We start from the raw sequence: 20,502 nt of genomic DNA, 5'->3' as shown, positions 1-20,502 counted from the left end.
GACACATTTCCCATCTCAGAAGGGTCACTTGATGGCCCAGGAAAGGTCATGCCACTGAAGTGATGAAGTAAGTTGTAAAGTGTTGGATAGAAATATAAGCATGAAGGATGGGCTGTTGTTAAAATTTCCGGAGGCTCTTGCCGTGCGGGTTAGCTTCACGGAGGGTAACAGAGACGTGGAGACAACGGCTGGGCAGGGAAGCTGTATTTCTTTATTCAGGAACAACGATTCATAAACTAAGACAAACTAATCACCAAACAGAACTCTGCTGTCTCTTTGCGGCGGCACAAGCACTCTTTCTTACTTTCGAACTCAGGAACTCTCTCTTACTCTGGAACTCTGGAACTCTCGTACTGGGGAACCCTCTGCAACTCTGGCACTCTCGAACTCAGGAACCCTCTCCCTTACTCTCGAACTCAGGACTCAGGAACCCTCCAACTCTGGCACTCTCGAACTCAGGAACTCAGGAACCCTTCAACTCTGGCACTGTCGAACTCAGGAACTCTCTGACTCAGGAACCCTCTCTCGGGGTTCCTTGGGGCGGGGCCAAGCAGGCCCGGGAAATTAATAGGACTGATCCAATTCTCTTGGCGGGGGAGGGCTAGAACAAACCAATGTAAAGTATACGACAATTCCCCCTTTTCTTTTTAACTAAATGACTATAGTATCAAGGGTGTGGGGTGAACAGAAACCTATATCGTACAGGCATTTTTTAAAAAAGAAACTGGCACAAACTAAACTTTATCAGCTTAAAAAAAACATTTCTTGCCTCTGGGGGGTGTACTTTCTTCGAAGGGCATTTGCATGGGGGCGGGAACGGCCTAGAGTCCCACAGGCAGCTGGCTGCAATTTACTTACTATGAAACAAAACTTGTTATTAGCATATCTACTGCACGATCCAAAGTTTCTAATAGAGAAGGAATTTGAGACTTTTACATATCAACAACGTCTTTTAACCTTTTGTTACACCCATTCAAGATGGAGACACACCCTAGGTGTGGGCCGGAGAGGAAACCTCAGGCATGAGAATAATTAGCATAGCCATTGTGCGATCTACCATTTCTAATAGAGAAGGTAGTGTTTTACATATCAACAAGTCTATTTAACCTTTTGTTTAGACTAACTTAGTTAAAATATATTGATTAACTAATTTTTACCTTAGACTTTAAATGTAAGTTAATTTTATCTTTATGAGAATTACATTGAAAACCTTTTTCATTTAACTTTGACTAGTAAGAATTTAGCCTTAAAGCTACTGTTTACCAAACTTTAAACATACACATAAACATGGTCATTAATACACAAGGAGAGAAACCTTTGTTATGAAGACATGTCATTTTAAACACGAATTTAAATCTGTACTGTCTTAGTGGTTGGGGGGGGTCACCATTCGGAGGTGGCTTCCCACGCAGCTCCACTTCTAGGAATTGCAGGTTGCGATCTCTGCACAAGTCTCTGCGTACTCTAGCTTGTCTGCCTTCAGACCGGACCGGCGGCTGGAGATCTCCTGTGCCCAGTTTCGGCAGGGAGCCCGGGGGTCCAGGAGGCCTGGGATGGTTCCAGAATTCATAGAAAGAGGGCAGGCAGGCCATCTTTGTAGAAGGCGTGGGCCTAGGTGCCCAGGGGTGGCGGCCATGATAGGCCGCCGCGGCCCTGCCCCATGGCCCTGCCATGTCTGCTGCCCTGTTCGCAGTGGCCGAGCAGCATGGAGGGATCACGCGTCCAGTGTCCTGCGCCACGCGGTGGAGAGCCGGCTCCTGTGGGCTGGCCTCGGGCTCTTGCGTGTTGGCCTTGGGCTCCAGGGGCTCTTGTGTGCTGGCGTAGGCCTCCTGCGGGCTGCGGGGCTGTGGGGCTGCGGGCGCGGTGCGCGGGGTTGTCTGGGCACAGCCGGCTGGCTGGCTGTTTAACCAGGTGGAAACGGCAGCTCCATGTCTCGCCTCCCGCCCGCTGGCTCTTCCCGCTGGCTGTTCTGAGTTCGCCCGAGCGAGTGGAAACCACAGAGTGGTCCAGAGATAAATGTTCCAGAAACAGCAAAACAGTCTCGTGAAGAAAGAGCAGAGGCCTTTGGAGATCTCTTCACAAGCAGAAGAGAAGGCCATAGTGCATAGGTAGCCAAATTGTCTTTACTTATCTGAGAGATGCGCAGGTCAGGTCCACGTGGGCGCCATTTGTTATTAAAATTCGGAAGGCTCTGGCTGGCCGGGCTAGCTTCACGGAGGATAACAGAGACGCGGAGACAACGGCTGGGCAGGGAAGCTGTATTTCTTTATTCAAGAACAACGATTCATAAACTAAGACAAACTAATCACCAAACAGAACTCGGCTGTCTCTTTGCGGCGGCGCAAGCACTCTCTCTTACTCTGTAACTCGGGAACTCTCCAACTCTGGAACTCTGGAACTCTCGTACTCGGGAACCCTCTGAAAACTCTTCCACTGTGGAACTCTCTCTTACTCTGTAACCCTGAAACTCTCGAACTCAGGAACTCTCGGACTCAGGAACCCTCTCTCGGGGTTCCTTGGGGCGGGGCCAAGCAGGCCCGCGAAATTAATAGGACTGATCCAATTCTCTTGGCGGGGGAGGGCTAGAACAAACCAATGTAAAGCATACGACAATGGGCAGTGGCACAGTGAATAAAGCACTGGACCCTCAAGCATGAGGTTCTGAGTTTAATCCCCAACATCACATGTGCCAGAGGGATGCTTTGGATCTATCCTTTTCAAAAAAATTGTTTTAATCTTTATTTATTTATTGGATAGAGACAGCCAGAAATAAAGAGGGAAGGAGGGGGGATAGAGAGGAAGAGAGACCTGCATCACTGCTTCACCACTCATGAAGCTTTCCCCCTGCAGGTGGGGACTGGGGACTTGAACCTGGGTTTTTGCACATTGTAACATGTGCGCTCAACCAGGTGCACCACCACCCAGCCCCCTAGCTATCCTCTTCTTTCCTTCTCCCTCTCCTTCCCTTTCTCTTTCTCTCTCTCTCCATTGAAATGAACAAATAAATCATAAAAAAGAAACCCCAAAACCCTGGGGGTGAGTATGGTGAGGAACATTTAACACAGTAAACTTTTAGTTGTGTAACTCACTATTAACCCCAAATAAAAATAATTTTATCAGGAGTCAGGCGGTAGTGCAGCGGGTTAAGCGCACGAGGCACAAAGCGCAAAGACTGGCTTAAGGATCCTGGTTCGAGCCCCCGGCTCCCCACCAGCAGGGTAGTCACTTCACAGGTGGTGAAGCAGGTCTGCAGATATTTTTCTCTCCCCTTCTCTGTTTTCCCCTCATCTCTCCATTTCTCTCTGTCCTATCCAACAATGATGACATCAATAACAACAATAACGACAACAACAATAAAAAGACAAGGGCAACAAAAGGGAAAATAAATAAATAAAATTTAAAAAATAATAATTTTATCTTATGTTTTCTTTGGTTTGAAGAATTAAGAGCACCAGGTGGTGAGTTCTCTGTCTAAATTTTGTACAATATGTCTATATTACTTTTTTTTTAATCATCATTGGGACTTATTCTGGGATGACTTCTTGAGAGAGATATCACAGCACTGAAGTTTCCCCTATTGTCATAGTACTTCTCGTGTATTGGGGAGACATGGGGTGCTGGAGCTGGGGCCTCTATATGGCAAAGCAGGTGCCCTCTTAGATGAGCTATTTAACTGGCCCCAGCATATATAACAAAACATCAAATAAGCAATTCATGTTACTTTGTAGAGTGCCTCCCCCGTATCTGGTGGCAATGACCGTGGAAGTGGGGTGAGGAAGCACTAGGGAGAATCTCAGAGCAGAGGACTCAACATCATGCAGGAAAGGAGGCAGCACCCAGCAGTACCAGTACCTGTCCATCTTGCAAATGCCTAGAGGGTCTGGCTCAGCCCGCACCCCCCCCACCTCCCCAAGAGTTACATCATCTCTGCAGCTACCAAGCAGCCAGCAGCCATATTTCACCCTCCTGCCAGTTGGCTCCTCCCTGTGACTGTGGCACCCGATGCCACCTAAAGGACTGAGACTGAGTCCGCCCACCTAAGTCATGGTCTAACTTGCAGCAGCCAAGGCTGCAGTCACATCCCTACCCGCGAGCACCACCCCCTCCACCCCATACACCCGGGCTTCATTTTAACTAATAGGACTCTTAGTTTAATGAGTAGACTTTGCAAAAGAGAAACTTGCTAATTAAATTTTAAACCTTGTCATTCGAAAGATTAGCTGGAGCTCCAACAAAGCATTTGTCAGGGCTGCCACCACCTCCGAGGAAAGGGGAGGAGGTCTCCAGGAATCTCCTGGATGGTGGGAAGACAGTCTGCTCCCCACTGTCAGGACTAGAGCCCCGAGAAAGGTAGGGGGTCACCCTCACCCCTGCAGGGTAGTGTCTCCTCGGTTAGGTGAGCACTTGATCTCAGAGGTTGGGGGAACAGGTGGGGGTGCCTCAGGGTCTCTTGCCCCTAGACACAGAGTGTCATTCTTTCCTCACCCAGCAGCCATCTCAGGGAGGGCAGCCCCCTCCCAGGACCGCCCCCTGTCCCCAGGGAGCCCTCTGAGCCCCTCCTGAGCGCCACCCCACCCCCACCGGCAGCGCCGTCTGTCCGCTGCTGCATTGTTCCCCCAGCCCAGGAAAAAAACGGGGAAGAGGAGGGGATGCAAGAAGAGGGTGTGTCAGAGTCACCCTGCAACATCACAGGGCTTGGCCTCTGACCTTTCTGGAGGTCAAACAAGACTGGTGGTCAGGGTGGGCTTGTAAAGGACAGATAAAAGGGACAGAACCAGGCTGACCTATGGACAATGGTCAGGGACTTCTTGTAGAGCTGCTGACTGGGAACAGGACAGAGACATTTTACAAATGATCGCCAGGCTTGGGGCCAAGGGTGCTGGGGAACTGGCAAACTTTCCTGCCATGCTCCCCCCACCCCACCATTACTGCTATGTCCTGGGGGGGGGGTGGGAATCCTCCAAGTCACCTTTTGTCCAGCCCTCAGAAATGTTAATGTCCTTTCTGGTCACTCCCTGGCCATTGATGACACCAACTGGCTATACTCGACTGAGGGAGACCCTTAGTTACAGCCCACAAAAGTTAGGACCACGGATGCAAAGCACAGACACATAGCCACAAACTCCTACGTGTTGGAGCTGCAAGGTGAAGGCAAGGTGGGTGGCTCTAGGAACCTCTGAGGAGAGGGCAGCATTTGAAAAGGGTGCGACCTAGACTCTGAGACCAAGGGGTTCTTTTCCCTCTCTTTCTTTCTATCTGAAAAAGGCAGCCAGGAGCGTGAAAGCCTGGCACAGCAACAATAAATTGAAGTGAGATCCGCATAACACAAAGTTAGCTGCCATTTGAGAACATACAGCACGCAAACATTGCCTTGATTCAGTTCCGACTTCTCCATTGATACAAAGTCTTCTACTGAGCCCCCCCCCCCCCCCCACACACACACACACACACACACACACACACACGACACGCGCACGCGCACGCACGCGCGCGCGGGGTGGGGGGGAGAGAATCTTTGACTGGACTTGTTTCAAACATTTCACATAGTAGGTGGCCTTTGTGCCTGCTCTTTCCACAGTGCGAAGCTTTTCAGGCTTTCCTGCCCCAGCAGGTAGGCACTCCCTCTTTCCTGCTGAGTGATAGTTTGGAGGAGAGGTGAGCTGGTGACATGTATTGAACTGCTTAGTCACTACTAGGCATCTGGAGCACATGGGTCCAGGTGTTAATCCAGGTTCTGCTTTCAGTCCTTTTGGGGCTGTGTCCAGGAGGGGCTGCTGGTTCAGATGGTAGTTTGATTTGGGTTTTAAGGGCCCACAGAAATTTTCTGCAATGACTTCTCCATGGGAGAAACAAAACTCAGCCCCACCAAAATGTCGTTGGTGAAAGATTAATTTCACAGAAGAGGCTCTGGGTAAAGGGTGCCTTTGTTCTAATTTTTTAAATGGAGGTACCCATTTCCAAGAATCTCGTTGTTTTTATATTTATTTACTGTATAGAGGCAGAAAGAAATTGAGAGGGAAGGGGGAGATAGAGAGGGAAAGACATTTGCTTGCCAGCTTCACTTTTTGTGAACCTTCTCTCTTGCAAGTGTGGACTGAGGGCTTGAACAAGTGTCTTTGTGCATTGCTAACATGTGCACTCTACCAGACATGCCACCATATATATATATATATATATATATATATATATATATATATATAATCTCCCTCCCTCCCTCCCTCTCTCCCTCTCTTCCTCCCTCTTTAACATTTATTTTAATAAGGGGGAAATACACAGAGGGGCTGTTTATAATGGTTATGCAAAGTGACTTTCATGCCTGAGGCCCCAGAGATAGCTAGGTTCAATCCCCAGCACCACCATAAACCAGAGCTGAACAGTGCTCTGGTCTTCCTTTCTTTATCTCTCTCATTAAAATAAATCAAATAAAAAAAAGAGGTATACAAAAACTGAGAGACCAAAGTACTGCTCAGCTCTGGCTTACAGGTGGTGCTGGGTGTTAAATTTGGAATCTCAGAGGCTCAGGCTTGAAAGTCTTTTGCATAACCATTGTACAGTCTCTTGCCAGCCCTTCAAAGGCTTTCTTTTAAGGGTAAAATTTCACACAGAGAATGACTTGGGACAGCAAATGACATTTACATACACAAAGGAAGAGTTCTTTCTGTAAGCGAGTTTCCCTCACTACCGTTCTCTCTAATCTATGGGTGCAGACAGAACTAAAATGTGTCCACCTCTACATTTCTAACCTGGGTTCTTTGGGGGGAACCTTCCCAATGAACTCTCTTTTCCTGCTTCCTGAAGTCCTCTGTATGAGTGAAGCAATGAGGGAAGCTGCTTGAAATATCTGGATCTCTCCAGCGTGAACAGGAGGTGCCCATCTTACTAGTAGATGTCACTTTACTTTCTCTCTGACTGATCAGCATCTTGCTTATTTATCTACTCTCGGAAGAAACCAAAGGCCTAACAAGATGATTTCTTTTCACCCTCATAACACTGTCTCCCCCACACACACATACACACATCAGTCACACATCAAAGGCTATAGCTTCATACCACAACCATCCTGGAGTTGTGAGTGACCTCTTAGCATAAGCCTCATTCCTGGATGATGATAGGACTTGTGGACTTTGACCCATTCAGAAAAAAATTCTTGGACTGGGGAGACAGCATAATGGCTATGCAACCAACCTTCATGTCTGAGGTTCTGAGCTCCCAGGTTCAATCTCCAACACCATCATAAGGCAGAGCTGAGCAGTGCTCTGGTCTTTCTCTCTGTGTTTCTCTTTCATAAAATAAATAAATAAATAAATAAATAAATATTTTAATAATTACAATAAATACCATTACTTATTATGAAAGAGACCAAGAGGAGGAAGGGAGAAAAAGAGAACCAGAGCACCACCCTGTTCTGGCATAAGGTGGTCCTCAGGATTGAACGTGGGGCTCCTGAAGCCTCAGACTTGCCAGCTGGCATTCTAAAAGGCCAGTCAGACTTTGATTCACCATTTGTAGTCACTTGTTCTGCCCCCAATCCTAAACTACACCCCCCCCCTGCCTTCTTGATCCATCCTTTGACATATGCCTCACCTCAGAGTCTATTCTTTGACCCCTTAAGCTTTCAGTCACCTAGCCTGGTGGTCAAACTTGCTGCTCCTTGTAAGCTCAGAGAGGCTGAACCACTTGTCGAAGCTCACACAGCTGCAGTGAGTATGCAACATGAACCCCAGATATTGGCAAGGTGGCCCTTCCACACATCACATCCAACAACCTGGTTAAAGATGGCTCATCTGGACATTCTTGTGGAAGGGTGAGGAATGGAGGGTTTGAGAACTGTACGTGCATGGTGGGGGTATGTGGGGACTGTGGCCACCTTCCAGGGATGAATGCATACACACACACACACACACACACACACACATGTTCCTGTGCTCTCCATCACACATGACACACGTGCACACCATCACACAGGCACACAGCCAGCACAAAAGTGCATTACTGTCTGGTCTCTGCAGAACCTGTCCCTCCCATGCCTGGCCTTGGACTCCCTTCCTGGAGGCCTGGTGCTGAGTTTTGAATGCCAAGAGGGGGGGGCTCTGCTGGCCCGGAAAGAAATTTTTATGGTAAAAAATGAGCCTGGTGGTGAGGTAGAGAGCATAATTATTATGCAAAAAGACTCATGCCTGAAGCTCCAAAGTCCCGGGTTCAATCCCCCACACCACCATAAGCCAGAGCAGAACAGTGCTCTGGTAGAAAAAAAAAAAATTGAGCCTGCCTGCATCAGCTCCAAAAGGGGTGGGGTGGGCACCCTCACTACAGGTCTCCTGGCAGACTGATGAAAATTCTGCTTATGAAGTCGCTGCTCCCCCATTAATTAGGGGGGAGGGGGCGCCCGCAGCACCACGCACCTTGCCCAGGGCCAAAAGCTTGTCAACATTTTCCTCAAAGAATGAAAATGTAAATAACTTTCAAATTATTCAATGTCACCCAGGTATGGAAAAAAGGTCGCGAGGCTGAATGTCATTTATCTCGTTGTGGATTTAAAGAGCTTTTTTCTATTAAATTTCTTAAAATTAATGTTTTATGTTGCTCAGAGTAATTTGAACAATTATGGGCTTAAAGAATTGATCATTACAACCCCTGGGATTTAGCGCTCCAGACTGATTCCTTTGAAAACCCCGCTGATTTATCGTGTTGTTACTCAGCCAGGCAAACCCCCCACACGACGGTCCCAACCCCTTCCTAGCAGTGTGTGTGTGTGTGGGGGGGTAGTCTCTCAAGATACCCCCCCAGGACCTCCAGATTCCACCTCAGATGGTTACGAGGTGGGGTGGTGACTGTCCCCTAGACCCAGGAACAGAGCAGGGGAGCCCCGGGCTTGGGAGAATCTTGAGTGTTTGCTGCTTGTGCGAATTTTGTAGTTCAAAGGGAAAAAAGAATGTCCATTTACGAATTGGTTGAAATGTGACTTGTTCAGGTTTTTATGTTTGATAATGTAATACAATCTCAGGGTTCAAAAGTTAACAGGACCTAAGGCTCCCCTCTCCAAAGAAATTAAAATGTGGGCTTCTTGTCCTCGACAGGGCGCCACCCCTCATCCTCACCTACCCTCCCCCACCCTTGCTGGCCCCCAAGGCCAAGGTGGCGCGGGGACGCCCCTCCGGCTGAGCCTTGCGCCCAACTACAGCGGGAAGGAAACACCCCCCAACTCGAGGGCTGGAGTGGGGGAGGGCCCACGAGGTAGGGTCCGAGACAGGGAGACCCCAGAGCTGGACCTGTCAGCGGGGGAGCGGGGTGCGCCCCTGCCTGGCACCTAGAAGCCCCGGGGCGCCTCACTGGCCCCAAGCGCGGCCACAGTGGGAACCAGATGCGCCCCTCCCCGACGCTGCCTCTGTGGACGTGGTCCTAGAGGCGGCTGCCCCCCATCCGGTCCTTCGGGTGACCTGAGCTTCCAGGGCCCCCTAAGTCTGGGTTCCCATCCACCCAACAACTTCGAGGAGGTCAAAGCGTGCGTTCCTCCCTGGGGTTGTGGGGTATCATATTCTCCCTGCCCCCCCCCACACGCCCGCTCTGTTCAGAAACTGAGTCTGGCGAGGAGCGCGTGTCAGCCGCAGCGGAGCTTCAGCCGACTAAACTGGCCAGCACTGCACCTCCACTTTCCCCGCCCACACTGGGGGAGGGGCGGGTGGGTCCCCGGGTAAACTCCCCCCCCCCCAGCCTCACCGACCCCTGGTGGCTGGGGTGGGGCCGGGGAACCAGGAGGCGGATTATCAACGCGCCCACCGCCAGCTGGAGCCCATTCTGGCGGGGGGTGGAGGGGTGGGGGGGGTGGGGGTGGTGGTGGTGGTGGGGGGGGCGCGACAGGCGGAGGGCCCCAAGGGGACACTTAGCACTTTATTAACCTGTCAGCGCCTAAAAGGTCCCAGGCGGCCTGGAGGAGGGTTAGGGCTGGCGTGGTTGGGTGGAAACATGAGGATTTATCCCCCCTCTTGGGGTCTCCCCACACTCGAGGGGCACCTGCTTTCTATGGTCCTGTCCCCCCAAATCCGAACTCATCCCGATAGCTTTTCCCTTCTGGGGCTCCCTGTTTTTACCGAGTAAGTGCCCAAAGTTATTCCTTCCAGAAGCCCCCTCCTGGCCTCAGGGCCTCTCCCCCCCCCCCTCCCACACTCCCATCCCACTCTCACCTCCTCCCTTCCAGCTGGCCCACCCCATCCCCTGCCTGTTCAAGGTCACACAGTCACCCAATTTTAAACCCCATGCTTCTCCCCTGCCCAACTCAGGTGGCGTCTCTTCTCCAGTCACACCAGTCCACTAGAACAAATGGCCTTGGGCTGTCTGCTCCCATCTCAGAATGCACCTGCCAATTCCCATTTCCCTATGCCCCAACATCCCACCCCATGGCAAGGATTACTAGATGGCTTCAGAGGGCCTCTGGGGACCTGGGCACAGTGGTGACATTGTCCTTGGTGGACCACGTGTTCCAGATCCCAGAGCTGTCTATCCATGCAGGGAGCAAGGCTGTCCAGGGAGGATGTGAGCAAAGCAGGAAGCTTGGGAGGTTCCTGGTATTGGAGTCTTCTATGGTGCTCTCTCCTTCCCACAAGGCTACTCCTCTGACCACCCTACCCCCATTCTGTATGAGACCTGGTTCCCAGTCCTTCTTCCCCTGCAGGGCACTGCTCTCCCACCCCCTCCACCACCCCCAGTGGTGTGTGTGTGTGTGTGTGTGTATGTGTGTGTGTGTGTGTGTGTGTGTGTGTGTGTGTGTGTGTGCAAGGCACAGGTCTTCCCTTTCAGGGGCTTGCCCAGGATGGCACACAAAGGTGGCAGAGGCTGGATCAGAATCCAGGTTGGAGAGAACCAAGCTCTCTAGACCATGTGACATGCCAGCCATCCCCAGATGGTCTGTGTGGTCATCTCCCGGGCTTCCCAAGCCCTGTGTCTAACCGCCCCCCCCATCATGGATGACACTTTGTGTTCCCAAACCTTCCAGTGCTCACAAAGTTGGCCAAGATCCAAGGACAAAAGGTGCCCAATTCACACCAGGTGCTATCCCTGGCAAAAAGCCAAAAAGTCACTCCAATAGGGCCAGTTTCCAAAGAATTGCCCCCCCCATGCAACCCTCCTGTCACCCCCTCTCCTGCCTCACCTGACACCATCTACTGACTGTAACTGACAAATTTATTGAAGTCTTGTAAAGAGCCAATCGCCAGAGAATAAATAAAAGACACAGGACATTCACAGAATTCACAGATGCAGGTTCATGGGGCTGGTGTACAGCAGCCAGCCTGCATGTCTAGGCCATGGCTGAGGTGCAGTAAGTGCAGGAGTGTCTGCCAGAGGAGCCTGTCCCCTCACCTTCTCCAGTGCATGTTGTGGGGCAAGAACTGCCTGGGCAGTCAGAGCTGGTTCCAAGGGAGTGTTGGAGCCTGTTTGGCAATGGAAATCCTGGGCTGGGAGCAGCTTAGATGCTGGGCATGGAGGAAGGGAGTGAGGCATGAGAACTGAGTCTGGATGGGGAGGAATCTCCTCTGGGGTTTAAAGAACTGAGTCAGGAGAAGAAGGGCCCCTTCTTCAAGGCCAGGGGCCTGTAGAAGAACAGACACTAGAGACACTCACTGAGGCAAAAGGGCCAAGACATTTTCTGGGGAGGAAGGTGGATCCCTTCTTTAGTGACCCAGAAAGACACAAGCCTACCCCTTCCCCTCTTGCTGCCACCAATGGGGATAGATTTCTAGGCCCAAAGTTTGAGGGATGTTTGGGGTATCCAGAGCAGCTGGGAGCTCACACCAGGAGCCTGGGCACAATTATCCGAAAGTTTCAGTTTTAGAAATTAAAGCATGTTCCAATCTAAGGGCTCAGAGCAAAGGTGACACTTCCTGTTTGAAACAGCAGCAGCAGCAGCTCAGTTCATTAGGCAATAGAGGGAGAAATCTGCTTACAAAGCCAGGCTTTCCAGCGGTGGCTGCAGTCTGGAGGAGCAGCAAAGATCCAGAAAGTCCCTCTACCCCAAAGGCTGTGGGGATGAGCAGTCTGCAGAGATGACCCCTCCAGCATATCCTCATCCAGTCCCCTTGCCAGTGGCACCTGCCTCCTGCAGAGGCCCAGGACTTCAGGAAAAGCTGGGAACATAGCTCCAGGTCAACTGCTGAACCGGCATTGTTGCCTGCACCCCTCAGGTCCAGTGCTCAGTGGAGCCAGGGGCCATGGTCAGAACTGAGCGTGGTCCACCTCATCCAGCCAGGAAGCAGGGCTGGCAGGGAAGTCGGGGTAGCCCCCACTGCTCCCAGTGGATAGGTCAGAGCTGGGTCCATTCCCTGCCAGCACCCTCATGGGAGGGGGTCCACTGGGAGCTCCTGCAGGCAGGAGACCCAAGCTGGCATCTGGGTACACCAAGCTGGAGAGGAGGGGCTGAGGGCCTGGGAGGTTCTGTAGTGTAGCCGGGGATGGGGGGACTCCATAGGGGCTGCCAGGGCGCAGCTCTCGGTACTGCTCTGGGCCAGTCAGGCCTCCGTGCTCTAAGGAAAAGCTACCAGGGGTTCCTGTGGGCCGACCTAGGGCTGGTGTGGGCTCCCCCAAGCTTCCATAGAGCCCATTGGCAGGGCCCATTTCAGCCATGGAGGGCTCATCTGCAATAGAAAGAGAGGACCATGCTCAGTGACTATCCTCAACCTCAGCACCCCCTCTGGCAGGCGGAAAGCAGGGATGACTTGCCCTTATCACCCAATAGGACAGCCCAAGTTCCTTCTGCTCTGAAATTACAGGTGCCACCATTCTCAGGGTTCATCCAGTTCAATCCCACCTGATGTCAGAAGCCCCTGTGAATTAGGATCAAGAATAGTCAGATATATAGGGGGGGGGAGAGACAAGGAGGGGGAAAGGAGATAATGAGAGAGGGAGAGAGAAAGAGTGTGTGGGGGGATGCAATGGATAAATCATTGAATTCTCAGGCACGAGCTGCTGAGTTTGAACCCCAGCATTACATGTACCAGAGTGATGTTCTGATTCTCTCTCATAAATAAGTAAATAAACCTTTTAAGAATTTTTTTTAAAAAGGCCAAGTCAGGGATGACCCCCAAGGCAATCCTGGGGACACAGATATCTTCTACCACTTTCATTTTATAGGCAAGTAAACTGCGGTCCAGCAAGGCTTAAAGGTTTTTGTTTTCAGTCTTTCTTTTTTCTTTTTCAGCCAAATCTATCTGTGGGTATCATGGATGGGAATGGGGGTCTACCTGGCACCTGGCAATAACTGGGCCCATATAGAGAATGACCCTCCCAACTCCAAATAGTCAATCTCTCCCCCCCTTCCTCTCTCTGCTCCTGCTGCCCATGTTTTTCCTTTTTTATTTGACAGGTTAAACTGAGAAAGGAAGGAGAGATGAGACAGAAAGAGAGACACCTGCAGACCTGCTTCACCACTTCTGAAACTTCCCCGCTTCAGGTAAGAAGCAGGGGTTCAAACTGGATCCTTGTGCATGATAATGTGTGCACTCAATTCTATGTGCTACCTCTTGGCCCCCCAGGCCAAAGTTATTGCTGGGGCTCAGTGTCTGCACTATGAATCCACTGCTCCTGGAAGCCATTTTTTCCCATTTTGTTGCCCTTGTTGTTGTCATTATTGTTGCCATCGATGTTGTTGTTGTTGGATAGGACAGACAAATCAAGAGAGGAGGGGAGACAGAGAGGGGGAGAGAAAGACAGACACCTGCAGACCTGCTTCACTACTTGTGAAGCGACCCCCCTGTAGGTGGGGAGCCGGGGGTGCTAACAGGGATCCTTATGCCTGTCCCTGTGCTTTGTGCCACTGTGCACTTATCCCGCTGCACTACCGCCTGCCCCCCCCCTTTTAAAATCACTTTCACCAAAACTGTGCTGTTCCTTTTCCTAAAAATCATCACAAAGGCTGTGAGTCAGATCTAGACCTCCCCACTCCCACCACAACCCCTAACAAGTGCACAGGCCTGTCCTCATACTGGGATTGGGGGAAGAAAGTAGTCCTGAGAGGCCAACCCACAAGTAAGACCCAAGCAGTAGCTGATAGGACATTCAGGTGCAGGTTCGGTTGGGTTGTCAGGCGTGCTGGGCCACAGGCTTACCGGTGAAGGAGACCTCTGCATCGCTGTCCTGTCCCTCTTCCTGGACGCTGTCCTTGTCGGACTTGGAGCTGCCCCTAGAACGCTTCATGTTACGGAAATACTGTCCCCAGCGTTGTCGGCCCGCGTCCTTCTTCAGCCTCTTCTCCTTGGCGCGACGGTTCTGGAACCACACCTGGGGATGCCAGGGGAGGGCAGGGTGGTGACTGCCCTATCCCTCCCCCGCCCACACACGCCCGGGGGCCCTTCCCACCCGACCTGGTGCCGGGCGCTGACCTGCACCACCCGCATGTCCAGGCCGGTCTCAGAGGACAGCTGCTCCCGTACGTGACGCGCGGGTTTGGGCGACGTATTGTAAGCGCTCTTGAGCGTCTCCAGCTGCTTGGCGGTGATGGTTGTGCGCGGGCGCTTGGCTGTGGCTTCGGCTTCTGCGGGTGGTGGGGGGCCATTCACCCCGGGCATGGGGATGTGGATCCCCCAGTTCTCACTTCCCACAAGCCCCTTCCATGGACCCACAAAGCGGAGGAAAGCCAGAGGGACTTAGGGAACAGTGTGGGACTCGGGAAGCAGTGGGTCTGCGGAGGGGGCGGCTCCGCTGCACCCCTGCCCCTCATCGCCCTTGATTACTGACCCTAGCCTCAGGGTGCTCCCACCCCTGCACTGGCAAGTGCAGCCCTTCTTTCAGGCTCGTTGTTCTCCCAGCGTTACTCACGCTAACGCTGGATGTTAACGTCAAGGATTTCGGGGCATAATTCAGACCTGTATAATAATCTGCATAAACTCCCATTACTCCAGAGGGTGAAGCCGCTGGGGAATAGTCTGGCTCTTGTCATTGTCCCCAGGCTTATTCCCGGCCTGAGGGGGTGTCGGATTCATCGTCCCAGCGGGGAGGGCAGGCGCTTTCAAGTAGCCATCTCTGGTGAGGCTTTGGGTCGGAGCCTGAGGTCGGAGCGCCTCCTCGTCGTCGTCCCCCCTCCCAGTCCCCCACTGGAGGACGGGCTGAGTCCCCTAGGAAGAGGGGGGGGCTGCACTGACCTCGCTGCTTGGCCGTCTCGTAGTCCGCCTTGCACACCAGCCGGCTGTCCTCCATGAGGTAGAACTCGTCACCCGTGGCCAGCTGCCGCTTGCACACGACGCAGGCGAAGCAGTGTAGGTGGTACACGAAGTCCTGGGCGCGCCGCACCACCTGCGTGGGCGGGATGCCCAGCTGGCACGCGGCGCACTTGGTCCCGAAGCGCCTGCGAGACGCACAGGGCGTGGCTCAGCACAGCGCTGCGGCTTCGTCCCGAGCGGGTAGGTGGGCGCCCGGCAGCGAGGCTCAGCCAGCCCTGCGCCCGCTTACGGTTCAGTAGCCCCGCAGGGACGCGGGTACCTGGGCGCGGGGTCGGCCGCACAGCAGCCTAGTTTTCTGGCTGGGACTTCCGAAAGCCATGGACAGCCCACTTAGGCGCTACAGCTCTGAGCCCCAGCTCGCCCACCCCCGCATCAAGAGCGAAACCACGACCCAAAGGAAGAAAGAGCGAGTCCAACAGAGGCATAGGAAGTTGGGCTTTTTTTTTTTTAACGGCCGCTGGTCTAATTTATGAAATGAATTACTTAAAAAATTGTGCCAATATTGCACCAAAGTAAAGGACTGAAAGTGGAACGGGGCTCTCAGGTCCTGGTGCATGATGATGGAGGAAGGGGGTTAGAGTGTTTTAGAGAAAACAGAAATTTTACACATGTACCAACAACTGTGTTTACTGTAAACCACTAATAAGTCCCCCCCCCCAATACAAATGCTTTTTTAAAAATTGTGCTGAGGTACTCCAGGGACCCAACCGCCCAGGGAGAGGCCCCGCCCCCAGTTTGGCCCTTCCCGGTTGGGTATGGGGAGAGGGGCTGAGTGCATGTGGGGGAATCACTCTGGCCAGGCTCACTTGAAGAAGTCGTCCTTGCAGTAGACACTCTCCCCACGGCTGAAGCAGCGCTCGGCCAGCGGTGTGTGGCAGTCGCTACACTTGAGGCACTTACTGTGCCAGTGCCGGTCCAGGGCCTTGAGGATGAAGCGGTCCAGGATGTGCTGGTCACAGCCTGCGCACAGCGGGATCTCTGTGCCCAGGTTGGGGAAAGAGGGCTTCGGTCAGTGGCACTTGCAGCACCCACCCAGCCTAGGGCCCAGGGCACCAGGGTGTCCCCTTCCCGGAACACCTGAATCCTCAGCTTGAGCAGTGGCCCAGTTCCCCCAAGCAGGGCTGCCCAGCCCAGCCCAGCCCAACGCTACATTTTCAGAAAAATAGAAACAGTTGAAGATGAGCTAGAGGACTGGCAGGTGTCTGGCAAGCTCTTTGATCCAGACACCACCAACTGCGAAATATTCCCAGCCCTGGAAGGACGTTCACCGGGTGGAAATGAAAACCCTTCTTTGGTGTCTGGAAGGCTGGAAAATAAGTCCAGACCACCTGGAGGCACCCACTACCCACTTCGGTGACTCTACAAGGACTAAAGTGTGGTCAAAGCCCTCCCTGTCCTTGGTGACTGTGGTGCTGCTGAGTGTCCTGGAGAATATGGGTCTACTGTCCTCCCACTGGCACACAGTAGGCATTTTCCCCTCCTCACAAAAGTGTAGTGGCTCCAACACCACGCCCCCCTCCACCCACTGCCAGCCTCTTGGGGGGCCAAGCTGGGGAAGCAAGGGGTGTCCTGGAGCAGTGGGTCCATGAGGGCTTTTTGTAGGGGTCCTCATGGGGTGAGGACTCCCTGTTTATTTAGAGTCAGTCTCCCGACTCCAAAGGGGAGTGCCACCAGCAGGAGCGAGTGGGAACTGATAGTAATTTGCACCCACAGTGGTGGAGCTCATGTTGACACCCAGCACTCAGGTGGGGGGGTAGAAAGGAGAAAAAACTCTTCCTCCTCCCAGAGTCAGGAGAACAGTGATCCATCTTCTACATAAGTCAAAACCACCGCCCGAAGGCGGGACCATGCCCCCCACCCCCCGCCCCAATGCCCCAGGCAGAGAGGCAAACAGGCCTGAATGGTGGGGATTCAGCACCGAGGCCCAGACAGCTCCCGCCGCGCCGCCCAGCCCGCGTCGCACAAAAGTCTCCTGCCTGGCCCAGGCTCGACCCGCGAATCCCGCGGCTGCATGGCGGCTCCAGCCTCGCGGTGTCTCCTGCCCTCGGCCCTCCGACTTCTTGGCACCCGCGCTCCTGGGGAACGAGCTTCCAGCCCCTCTTTTCTCCCACCCTCTGCCTCCGCTTCCCCCACCTCTTCCTCCCAGTCCGCGGTGGCCAAACCCTCCCAGGAGCCCTCCGCAAATACATAAAAACTAGCCGGGACAGTTGAGACCTCCCAGTTTGGTTATAGCCCTGCTCCCACCTGCTCCCACCTGCTCCATCCCTCCCAATGCCCACCAAGGTCTTCTCCAAGTCCGTGCTGCAGTCCTAGATCGCCCTAGAGAACAGTCCCAGTTCCCTAGGAGCCAGGGCGGCTAGGATCTATGGAAAAGTGTGCCCGGAGCGGACCACAGAGCAGGTGCATATGGGTGCAGACGCAGGACCCAAACGAGGCTCGGCCTCCAGAGGGCTAACTTGATCCTGTTCCCTACCGCCCCCCCCCCACTGCCTGTCCCTAGAAAGTGCCGAGGGTGCTTGTAGGGACCCTCCAGGCCCGAGGTCACCGGGAGCCGCACTTGCTCTCCGCACCCATCCCCGCTCCAAGGAGGGTTTCCCAAACTGGCGATGGCCCCTGGGCTCCCGGCCTGAGAGGCGCGGCGGCTGCACACACACCCGAGAAGATAGCTCCAGGGGCCTCGGCTCAAACGCGCCTTTGGGACGTCTAATGGAGACGTACTCGGGGGCTTGGACCTCTTCCTCCTCTCCCCCTCCCATGTTCGTTCCTGCCTCCCTCTGCCTCCGTTGCATATGAGTAACCCTAGTCTCCAGGGGCCCGGCCTCCCGGCGCGGAGCTCACAGAGGCACCCACCTCGGCGCAGGTCCTCCCTGCGCGCCAGGAGCGCCAGCAGCAGGTCACCGCCCGCCGGCTCCCCGCGCGCCTCCATGAGGCCCGCCGCCCAGCGCTCCAGTCCCGAACTTCCCCGGGGCCCAGCGAGGCCACGGCCGGTGTGGCCCCGGCTTCGGAGCGACGCCGGCGCTGCTGGGCGCTGAGCCCACCGCCACCCAGGGGCCCAGCGCCTTGGCCGCGCGGAGGGCGGAGCGGCGGGGGGCGGGGCCGCGGCACGGGGCGGGGCCGGGGGGGGTCTCAGAGCAGCGCAGGGGGTCCTCTGCAGGCAGCCGGAGCGCAGGGCCTGAGGGAGGGGACTGGTAGGGAAGGGTCCGGGTCTGAACTGTTCCACTGAGGGTTGAGTCCTGGAATGGGGGTCATGCAGCTTCTGGGAGCCTGGGATTCCCAGAAAGAAGGGCCAGGGAGGGAGCCGCGGCTAAGGATCCTAGAGCTGGAGCTAAGAAGTTTCTTTCCATCTACTTGGTAGGAACCAGTGCAGCCCGAGACCCCAAGGTCTCACAACAAAGCCACCAGGAACCAGATGCAACATCAAATGTTCTGTCTTTGACATTCTTTTGGACCCACCCTTGTACCTGGGGTCCCAAAGGCACATCATCTTAGGAGGCAGGCCTCATGTCCACAGCCTGAACTCTGGAGTCAGGGACGAAAGGGACTGGGAAAGCCCAAGGAGCCCCCCCCCCTACACACACACACACACACACACACACACACACACACACACACACACACCTCCCTTCTCTCCCAGCACAGAGAATGCACAGAAAGAAGAGAAAGAAGCCACTGATGCCCCAACATCCTGCTCCCAACCCAAACAGATTTGGGACCTATCCTGGCAGGCAGAGATATACCATCTTCCATGAGGCAGAGGCACATAGCACCTGACCAGGAGCCAGCAACCTCCACAGATCCCCACAGTCACACAGCATTATAGGTCCCTCACAGTGCAGGGCATCGTAAGCTCTCTCTTCAGTTTCTTTTTGTCTGGTCTGTGCAATGGCTCAAGACGAGCACTGCTCCCAGCAGACAGGGTCTCAGTGTCCAGTAAAGGCTCTGTAGCCACAACACACCCATTACACTGTGCACTGCAACTGTAACCCTGAAGCTTATGTGCACAGCCCAGGAGCTAGTGGGGCACTGGGATGTGGCCGTTGACTGTCAGCTGCTGCAGAGACCCGCTGAGCCTGGCCATGTGCGGCCTGGCAGGGGAAGGGAAAGGGCAGGCGGGCAGGCAGCAGGTCTAGGGGCCGCCCCAAGCCCTCGGCATCTGGCTACCCCTCCAACAATGCCTCCATTATCTCTCCACATTGCTAAAGGGCCCTTGGGGAGAGTGGTTCAGGCGGGAGGCCAGGTCTGGGCTCTGGTGCGAGGCCTGTGCTGGAAGAGGCTGAGGGGCTGGGCGTCTGGAGGAACTTGGTACTCTTTGCTCTGCTCCATCCCTCCCCCTCACCATCCAGGCTCTTTCTGGGGCGCCTGGTAACAAAACAGCTCGCTCTGGCATTTAAGTTGGGCACTGTGGCAGGGAGGTTTAGGCCTCCCCCAGTGTACCCAGAAGGTGGGCGCCCCTCACTCCTTTCATCCCTCTCTACTCCCCTTGCCGGTTCTCCCCTGGGTGCCTTCTGCCCGGGCTGGAGGTGACACTGGGTGCTCGGAGTCTCTTACCATGAGTTCCACTGAAGGTGCAGACAGCAGCCGCGGTGGCACCGGGTCGATCTCGGTCCCGCTCGAGCTTGGTTTCCAGCAGCATCGCTGCCGCCCGGGCTGGGACCTGGTTAGAGTGGTGCGCGCCCGGCTCCCACCTGCTCCAAGTCGCCCGGGTGCAACGGGAGGTCGAGATCCAGGTCGAGTTAGGGCTGCCCTGGACTGTGGCCGCGCTGAGCTTCTGGAGCTGTCCACGGTGCTGACAAGAGTGCACCGCTACCCACCTCCCAGATCCCTCTCACTGCCAACAACCAGTCCCCAGCCCACCACCCCCGAGTCGTCCGGGCCCTCACCCCTCCCCAGCCCCCTTTCCCCGCCCCCGCCGGTTCCCTTGGCCCCTCCCCACCTCCCCTAGCTGGGGGCGAGGCTCCGCCCAGAGTGCCCAGCTGAGCCGAGAGGCCAGATACTGGCAGATTCGCAGCAAGCGGGTGCTGCTCCGGGTCATTCTAGAGACTGAGTCCCGAACTTAGGAATGGTGGTGGTGGTGGTGGTGGTGGTGGCCCCTTCGCGCCCCGCATAGGCTTCAGCTCCGCCACAGATTCAGGGCCCTCCCTGCACCCCAGATCTCAGGCCTTAACACCCCCATACCCAGCCTGGAGGTACAGCAGCTACCTCCACTGCATTCTCTGCAGGATGAAGGGTGCTGTCCTGTACCTCAGCCAGCTCCTCTAGGGTCATTTAGAACTGACTTTCCATCTTTGTTTCCGTT

The 20,502-nt window shown here is 54.3% G+C and overlaps 1 protein-coding gene across 2 annotated transcripts; it reads right to left on the bottom strand.

The window, feature by feature from the left end:
* Positions 1 to 11,160: 11,160 nt before the first annotated feature.
* Positions 11,161 to 19,839, bottom strand: LHX3 (LIM homeobox 3). Of its 2 annotated transcripts, none has more exons than XM_007521462.2 (6): positions 19,755 to 19,839; positions 16,013 to 16,184; positions 15,129 to 15,331; positions 14,370 to 14,521; positions 14,097 to 14,268; positions 11,161 to 12,626 (listed from the first exon to the last, which is right to left on the bottom strand). In XM_007521462.2, the coding sequence occupies exons 1-6, from the start codon at positions 19,837 to 19,839 to the stop codon at positions 12,208 to 12,210; spliced, it is 1,203 nt and encodes a 400-aa protein (XP_007521524.1). In that variant the 3' UTR covers positions 11,161 to 12,207. The 2 variants fall into 2 exon arrangements, with proteins under 2 accessions (XP_007521524.1, XP_007521525.1); XM_007521463.2 differs by lacking the exon at positions 19,755 to 19,839 and adding an exon at positions 18,057 to 18,132.
* Positions 19,840 to 20,502: the final 663 nt, after the last annotated feature.

The sequence above is a fragment of the Erinaceus europaeus genome, chromosome 10 (assembly GCF_950295315.1).
Source record: "Erinaceus europaeus chromosome 10, mEriEur2.1, whole genome shotgun sequence".
NCBI classification, from domain to species: Eukaryota; Metazoa; Chordata; class Mammalia; order Eulipotyphla; family Erinaceidae; genus Erinaceus; species Erinaceus europaeus.
Note: the sequence above shows the minus strand (reverse complement) of the source record. Positions and strands in the feature narration are given on the sequence as shown.